Source organism: Tupaia chinensis, unplaced genomic scaffold, assembly GCF_000334495.1.
Source record: "Tupaia chinensis unplaced genomic scaffold, TupChi_1.0 Scaffold000231_2, whole genome shotgun sequence".
Taxonomy (NCBI): Eukaryota; Metazoa; Chordata; class Mammalia; order Scandentia; family Tupaiidae; genus Tupaia; species Tupaia belangeri.
This window is the reverse complement of record NW_006159707.1, coordinates 1,924,196-1,933,038: the sequence shown is the minus strand read 5'-3', so window position 1 is coordinate 1,933,038 and position 8,843 is coordinate 1,924,196. Positions and strand designations below refer to the sequence as shown.

The following is an 8,843-nucleotide window of genomic DNA, read 5'->3' as shown; positions in this document are numbered from 1 at the left end:
CTGCTGAAGACGTTATTATTATGATTCAGGTTCCTCAGTCCAAGTGGGATAAAGATGACTTTGAATCTGAAGAAGAAGATGTTAAATCCACACAGCCTATATCAAGTGTCGGAAAACCTACCAGTGTTATAAAAAATGTTAGTACTAAGTCATCAAATACAGTCAAGTATACTGAGAAAGAAAGTGAGCCATCAGAGAAAATTCAGAAAGTCACCAAGGAAGTGGGCCATGAAATTATACAGCATGAAGTCAAAAGTTCAAAAAATACTGCATCTAGTGAAAAAGGGAAAACCAAAGATAGAGATCACTCAGTTTTAGAAAAGGAAAATCTTGAAAAGAGGAAGAGCAGCAGCACTCAGCCAGAGAAAGACAGTAATTTGGACCGTCTGAATGAACAAGGAAATTTTAAGAGTCTGTCTCAGTCTCTTTCTCAGTCTTCTAAAGAGACTAGAACTGCAGATAAACATGATTCCATTCGTGGTTCTTCAAATAAAGACTTTACTCCCAGTAGAGACAAAAAAACTGACTATGACAGTAGAGAGTATTCAAGTTCCAAACGTAGAGATGAAAGAAATGAATTAACAAGAAGAAAAGACTCTCCTCCTCGGAGTAAAGATTCTGCATCTGGACAGAAAAATAAACCAAGGGAGGAGAGAGATTTGCCCAAGAAAGGAACAAGCGATTCCAAAAAAACTAATTCTAGTCCCTCAAGGGACAAAAAACCTCATGATCACAAAGCCACTTATGATACCAAACGTTCAAGTGAAGAGACAAAATCTGTAGATAAAAATCCTTGTAAGGACCGAGAGAAGCATGTATTGGAAGCAAGGAACAATAAAGAGTCAAGTGGCAATAAATTACTTTATGTTCTTAACCCACCAGACACACAGATGGAAAAAGAGCAAGTTACCGGGCAGATTGACAAAAATGTTACCAAGCCTAAACCCCAGTTAAGTCATTCCTCTCGACTATCATCTGATTTAACTAGAGAAACTGATGAGGCTGCTTTTGAACCTGACTATAATGAAAGTGACAGTGAAAGTAATATATCTATAAAAGAAGAAGAAACTTCAGGAAACATTTCTAAGGACCTGAAAGACAAAGTGATGGAGAAAACAAAAGAGAACCTTGACACAGCAGCAATTGTCCAAGTAGGTATAAGCAGGAGCCAGAGTCAAAGCAGTCCTAGTGTTAGTCCAAGTAGAAGTCATAGCCCTTCCGGAAGCCAAACCCGAAGCCACAGTAGCAGTGCCAGCTCAGCAGAAAGTCAGGACAGCAAGAAGAAGAAGAAAAAGAAGGAAAAGAAAAAGCACAAGAAACATAAAAAGCATAAGAAACATAAGAAGCATGCAGGCACTGAAGTAGAATTGGAAAAAAGCCAAAAACATAAACACAAGAAAAAGAAGTCAAAGAAGAACAAAGATAAAGAAAAGGAGAAGGAGAAAGATGACCAAAAAGTGAAATCTGTCACTGTGTAAAGGACAGATTTTTAAAATTGACTTAATTACTAAGTCATCTGTATTAAATTTTGTTATAATGTAAAGAGATTCAAGCCTTGTAAATAATGACATGGAAGACCCTGTACTGCACTTAAAATATTGCTGCTTGATTATTTGATTTTTACATCAGAGCTTTATAACACGAACTTTTGTACAGAATTGTGAGTTGTGACCATGTAACATGAGAGGTTTTGCTAGGGCCTATTATTTTTAACCACCATTAATTAGTTGGGGTGGAGTTTACTGTACTGTGAAATTTTCACATTTGAATTTTTTTAATTGCCTGGCAAAAGCTGATATCAGTTCTAAAATATCAGCAGAATGATTTGCTGAATTCATTACAACCCCGTTATGTCACTTTTTGATTATAATAAAAGTTTTCAGTAAACTTTTCAAATGTTGGACGTTTGCATTATTTAAAGAAAATGGTGTCATATATCTTTTCCCTTTTCATTCTCCTACTTAAAATTCCTTCGAGCCTTTGATTTGAGCTGAATACACGAAATTCTAAAGTAACCTTTGAAGACACCCTTCATAGGTGGACTGGTGTTAAGTTGTCAGGAGAAAGAAATCAGAATTACTTGGAGATGTAGTTAACCAACAAAGTTCTTAAATATAGTAGCAAGTTCAGACTCAAATTCTAATTTGAATCTTTGAGATGAGAAATTATCATTTGTGGCCACATTATTAAAACCTTGACAGATGACTTAAAATCCCTAGATCAAGTTGAATGCATCTAAAGCAATGTGCATCTGTGGCCTACTCAATCTGCCTTCTTGGCATGGGCAAGTAGTAAGTACTAGATGAGACTATGATGGGCTTCCTTCATCACTGTGGTTCAGGAAGTGTATTGTGGATCCTGAAAGGAATTCTTGTGAAAGGATTTGGGAAAATAAGGATAAGAATGATAACTTCAGAAACATGGTGGTGAAATAATGATTAAGAGGGGCCAGGTGATAGCACATTGGCACTGCACTTGCACCCACATGGAAAAGGTCCTGGATTCACATCTTGAGACATTCCTGGACATGGCAAACAGACTAGAGGTGGATGGTAGCAGGAAGGCCCCGTGGAGTATATGTCTATCTGACTCTAATGAAGTAAATAACAAAATACAAAGTAGATTAAGAACATCTCATTAAGAAGAAGGAAAATAGACTGGTTCTTGTGTGTGGTGGTGGTCCTAGGTAAATGTCAGGGGGCATGAACTTTGATGGTAGAAGACTGAAGGAAAAGGATTTACATTAGCAGCATCATGCTTCTGCCTTTTGTATTTCTAGAGAGTGCCATGTATGCAGTACTGTACTATTTTGATACTCAGTTTTAAGTGGTATACAGACATAATGTGAATGTGTTTTTTAGTGCAATATTTAAAGAAAAATAGTAACTTAAAGAAAAATATAGATGACATATGAGTACTATAAAACATGAAAGCCTTTCAGGACTGAGTGAAATTTTGGAAATGCCTTTTAGTCCAACCAACTTTCCTTTAAAGGGCTCTGCATTGTGTATTTAAGTCACGTTTTGTTTATTCCCATACACCTTTATTTCAAAAGATGGGATGTCTGTTGTAACTACTGCAACTCCACATTGCTCTATATACAGCACATAACTGCCATTAGATTATTATCTTCTTGCTAACCTGGACCAAAAATCCAGACTATATATTCCACAGTCACTGAGGGTTTTTGCAACCAGAACTGACTTTTTGTTACCAATTTCATCATATAAGGTTAATTCATTACCTAGGCTCATTGTTGTTTAGTTTTAAGCCAAACCAACCTTCATTTTAAATACAGTTTATCCCTAAGACAATTTTCCTGTAGTTACTCATTACTTGTGACCCTTCCTCTCTTATATTTAAATTCCACTATTTCTTCAACAACCTAGTTTCCCAGATTTACCCTTTGTTAGTCTTATTTAGGCCTAAGGTATCCATTCATCCTTGAGTCGCTCTTCTCTTTACCATCTCACTTCTCTGGTTGTGTATACCCTATTACTTCAACCACATGCTAACAACCCCAAGCATGCTCCCCTTGACCCAGTTCACTGTACTTAAATGGGAACCCCAAACCTGAATTAGAGTACTGAACACCAAGGAAAGGCTTGAAAGGCAATTTTATTTTTTATTATGATTTTTAAAAATTTGCAATAGGGCACGTGTGCTCACCAGGGACAGAGACAGCATGAAGAGAAAGTGAAAAAGCAAGCTGCCAGGTCCTGGACTCAAACTACAGCTGGCCATGTAGGAGTCCAGTGGCTTAACATCAACCCACCTGCTGGCCCCCAAAGGCAATTTTTTAAAGTTATTTCTTTCATGAGGAAGAAAGAAAGAGTACCCCCCCCCAATAGGGTCTTAACTCTATGATCTACTCCTAGCCTCAGCCAGCTCCAGGTCATGGGCGTGTCTGTGCTGAGAGATCTTCAGACATGACCACCATCTAGCCCCTAAAAGATAAGCTAAGAAGTAACTTTATTTGGTAGGCATTGTGCCAGCTTCCCTCGTACTTAGTCCTTAAAAATTCCAGTGGCTCTTTTCTCATGCTACTTCAAGCAGAGCATTTTATTGCTTATGAAAGTTCAGACCATCCTCAGATATTAACACTAGTCCCAAACTAAGCCAATTAGCCCTTACTGTGTAGAGGGGGTCAAGACAAGTAAGGGCCAGCCCTAGACGTGGTAGTTAAGGTGGCTGGATCCCACAAGACCAGCTGTGCATTTGAGTACTAAACTCACAGCTGGAGAAACACGCTAAAGTGTGTGTACATACATGCATAGGTAAAGAAGGGATTGTCAAGATCATCCCCCATGATGGGGTGCTTTCTCACTTTCCCTTTCTCTGTCTCTGGCACATGCAGGCACTCTTGACAAAATTAAAAAGACTTGTAAGACTCCCAATTTTTGCTGGTCCCCCTAAAGACCATGTTACACCTCCATGTCTTTTGCACTTGGCTGTTTCATCTGGCTAGAATTTCCATCTCATTGTTCGAGAATTAAAGTTAAAATTAAAGCTAGACTATGCTGCACACATAATAAAGGTTTTAAATAATAAAATTACCTTTTTTAAAAAATTTTGAGGTTATGTTGTACCAGGTCATTTTCCATTAATTCTGACCTACACAGTGGCCAAAAGATTCTGATTAGAGTTCAGTAAAAGCAAACCTTCTGACCTAGCCATTGTGTTGCAGGTAGTAGAGTGCCACTATATGATTCTGGGATCATATTGGAAGGCTTGGGGTTGTGATCCCAGGTCAGTTAAACACACAGTGATACTGGCTTACTGGAGGGCTGATAGAGTCTGTTGAACTCTTTCTTTCTCTAAATAAACTTTTAAAAAGCAAAATTCATGGACAGTGAGTGGTCAACTTTTTTAAGGAAGAAAAATTTTGAGCCACAATACATTTAATAATATCTTTCCAGTAACCATGTGCCTGAGTAAGCCAATAATATTTTAAATGTTGAAATCAGGAGCTTAAAAAGAACTACTTTGCTGTTGTCATTGCATGCCAAATGAAGGGAGCTAAACCACCTCCAAAGTATTTAAACCAGGGATTCCAAAGAAGCAGAATGCTGCCTAATGGTTTATTCATCCCAATTTGTGAATTTGTGCAAGCATTCACATGTATGCGTTGTCCACTTTTTCCTTCTATTAGCTCCTTTAATGAATGCTATTCTTACTGTGCAAAACTATTGAGAACAAAACCTGATTTGAAACAGGCTCTTCCTGACCCTTTTTTATACTACTGCCCATTTACTTAAGCTAGCTTCAACAATTGTCTAGTATTTTTAACAATGTCTTATGTATGTGTTTTTATGTAAGTATATATAATATGTGTGTGCTTATATAAAAAATATATACATATGTATATATGTGTGTGTGTGTGTGTGTGTGTATCTATATAGTTCCATGCATTTTCTTGTATATCATAAACATATCATTTTGGCATCAAATTTTTTCACAAATATTTTTAAGAATTGGAATAGTGGAGCCAGCAGGTGGCGTGGTGGTTGAGGTGTTGGACTCCATCATGGCCAACTGCAGGCTGAGGCCTGGACCCAGCGACTTGCTTTCGCATTTTACTTCTCTCTCTGTGTGTCTGTCTCTCTCTGATCAAATTAAAATAATAATAATAAAATTAAATAATTTTTTAAAAAAAGAATTTGAATAGTGAGACCAGCTGAAGACATAATGGTTACATCGTTGGACTCCCACTTAGTTAACTGTGGTTTGAGTCCCAGACCCAGCAGCTTAAAATTCACACTGGGGGTGTGTGTGTGCATGCCCAAAATCCCAAGAGGAGAAGTGATTGTGGCATGGCCATCCCCACTGGGGGTGATTTCTCACTTTCTGTCTCTCTGTCTCTCTCTGTCTGTCTGGCAAGCGCACGTGCCCTATAGCAAAAACGTCTCCAAAAAAAAAAATCTCTTTTAAAAAAATGAATTGGAATAGTCATGAGAAAAAAAATTTAATGAAGTAAACCACTGAAATCCTGGGTAAAAGGTAACATGGAGCTGCTATACATGAATAACAATTCAGCATACTACTATAAAAGAAATAGAATTAACAGATAGTTCAAGATTTCAAGTAAAAATTTTTTTTTGAGAGATTTTCGCTATAGGGCACGTGCTCTCGCCAGAGAGAGACATACAGACAGAAAGCGAGAAATCACCCCCCAGGGGGGATGGTCACACCGCAATCCCTTCTCCTCCATTCTCCTCTTGGGATCTTGGGCACGCACGCACACGCGCCCGGCGTGAGTTTTAAGCCACCGGGTCTGGGACGCGAACCGCAGTCGACTACGTGGGAATCCAGCGACATAGCCATTACGCTAACTGCTGGTTCCCAGCACCTTACAATTTTTATAATTGTTTAAATATGTTTAAACATAGCTTAGTGATATGTAAAACTGGTAGAGTGATTATTTTTCAGTCCCAAAACTAAAACTAATAAAAGCAAATAGGAAAAATGAAGATGGGGGCCAACAGGTGGTGTGGTGGTTGGGACTCTGGACCTCCCACATGGTTATCCATGGGTCAAATCCCGGACCTGGAGACTTGCTTTCTCACTTTCTCTCTCTCTCTGGTAAAATTAAATGAATAAGTAAAATTAAATAATCATTTAAAGAAAGAAAAAATAAAGATAGGAAAAACTATCAGTGCTAGAAATCAGAAAAGGGATGGGTGGGGCAGACATAGTCAGAAATACAAAATTTATGCCAGAGTAATCACATCTTAAAAGCTGGGAAAAAAGGGAAAGAAGAAATATAGACAGTTCTTCATTGAAAAAACTAAATGACTTCTTGGGAAGCCCCATAATCTGGAGGGACAAGTTATGTTACAGAGCAAATGAATGATCTCTTTGAAGTCACTTTTTAAAAGTAAATTTATTATTTTTTAAAATTTGATCAGAGAGAGAGACAGGGAAAAGGTGAAAGTAAGTCACCAGGTCCAGGGCATGACCCACAGTTGGCCACGTGGGAGTCCAGCGCCTTAACTACCCCACCACCTTTTGGCCCCTGAAGTCACTTTTAATATGATGAAAACTGCAGAAAGGAACCTAAAGCATACTACAATGTTGATGGGGATGGAAGAAGTCTGTTCAAAAATAGATTTGTTACAGCTGGCCTTGCTGGCAAGAAGAGCCCAGGCCACATCGCCCTCATTCTTATGGCCATTACAGGTGTGTAGAGGTAGGGTTGGCGAGGGTGAGAGAGTTAATCATTTTCAAGGCAAACAAGTCACTGAAATTGAATAAAACAGCACAAACTGACTCAAATATAAAAATATGTAACAGTTTCAGCATAAGTAAATATGAAAAGGATAGATTTTTCAGTACGTAGCTTTGAGAGAACAGGCTAGCCACTCCAAGAAAAAACATGTTTTCACACCTTAAAATTCTAGATGGATTAAATATTTTTTACCTAAAACAATTTTATTTCATGACCCATTCTTTTCTCCAGTCTTCTAGGATTACCTTCTCTTTATCAGAAAGTATGCCAGAAAGAGAAAAACACTCCCCAATGCAGTGTCTTTATTTTTTCCAACTGGCCATTCAGCTGGAAACCCAGGACCATTCTCAATATTTCTGATGATTATTGTATTAGATCTGGCTTATCTTGGTTTGCTTCCTTTTGATTTCCTGATGTCTGTTTCCTATGCTGATTTTTCTCTTCTGATCACTGTGGTGGAGTCTCAGTCTTCATAGATTTTTTTTGAATTATTTTATTTAACATTTATTTATTTAAATTTGACTGAAGAGGGACAGAGTGTGAGAGAGAGAGAGAAAGAGAGAGAGAGAGAGAGAGAGAAAGCAAGCCACCAGGTCTGAGACTTGAACCGCAGTCAACCATGTGGGAATCCAGTGCCCTTAACCACCACATCACCTGCCAGTCCTCAGTCTTCATAGATCTTATAGTGTTTCTCCTGTTTTTCTAGAACACACAATCCCATTTTCCTGTGCACCCTCTCATCCCTTCTTTTCTGTTTTACACCATAGATTCTTCATCTTGTAAACTGAAATTAAGCATTCACGTATTTTTCCAAACCAAAAAAACAATTCCCTCAGATGAATTATGCCATTAGAGGGCAGAAGAAGCTGCAGTTAGTTCTTTTAAATAGCAACCCCTCCCCTCAACACACAAGTTTTTAAAACTACACTCTCAACTATTACACAGAAATAAAAATAGCCGATAAATACTTGAAAAAATAAAATTTCACTGGCAATAAAATTAAAATGCCAATAAAACAAAGTTCCTCTGCCTGTAGGTATTTAGAGTGATCTGTAAGTTCAAAACCAACTTGATTCTCCATCCTCCCAATACTTTGACATTTCTTCCAGGATATGTCTGTGGTGTCAGAGTTTTAAGTTTGCCCAGATCATGATGTAAGTAACACATTCTTATTTTTGAGTTTTAGTTTCAAGTATTAGCTAGTGCATATCTACTCTCTCCCATCCTCCAAATAAAAGTTTTACCACTTGGGTTAAATGTATATTATTACACTTTAGGTATATGGAAGTTGCTTGGTATTATATTTAAATAACCATTTAAAAAAGTGTTTCACTTTCTTTTTTTATTAAATAATTGTTTTATTCTATTTATTTATTCATTTATTTTCATTTGACCAGAGAGAGACACAGAGAGAGAGGGAAAGTTAGAAAGCAAGCCACCAGGTCTAGGACTTGAACCATTGTCAGCTGTATGGGAGTGTCCAGCACCTTAGCCACCATGCTGGTGGCTGGTCCCCAAGTGTTTCACTTTCTATAGATCACTGGAAATATAGACTTCCCCTCAGTATATTCAAATAAATCAGTGTTCCATCATTTTTGTCTTTTTCCCTAGAATA

At 37.8% G+C, this 8,843-nt stretch overlaps 1 protein-coding gene across 2 annotated transcripts in view; it reads left to right on the top strand.

Moving 5' to 3' along the window:
- RBBP6 (RB binding protein 6, ubiquitin ligase) overlaps positions 1–1,892 on the top strand; it is a 39,870-nt gene extending 37,978 nt beyond the window's left edge. For both annotated transcript variants that reach the window (XM_006148293.3, XM_006148292.3), the window contains one exon: positions 1–1,892. In XM_006148293.3, coding sequence (XP_006148355.1) covers positions 1–1,478 — 1,478 coding nt within the window. In that variant the 3' untranslated portion in view covers positions 1,479–1,892.
- The last annotated feature ends 6,951 nt before the right edge of the window (positions 1,893–8,843 follow it).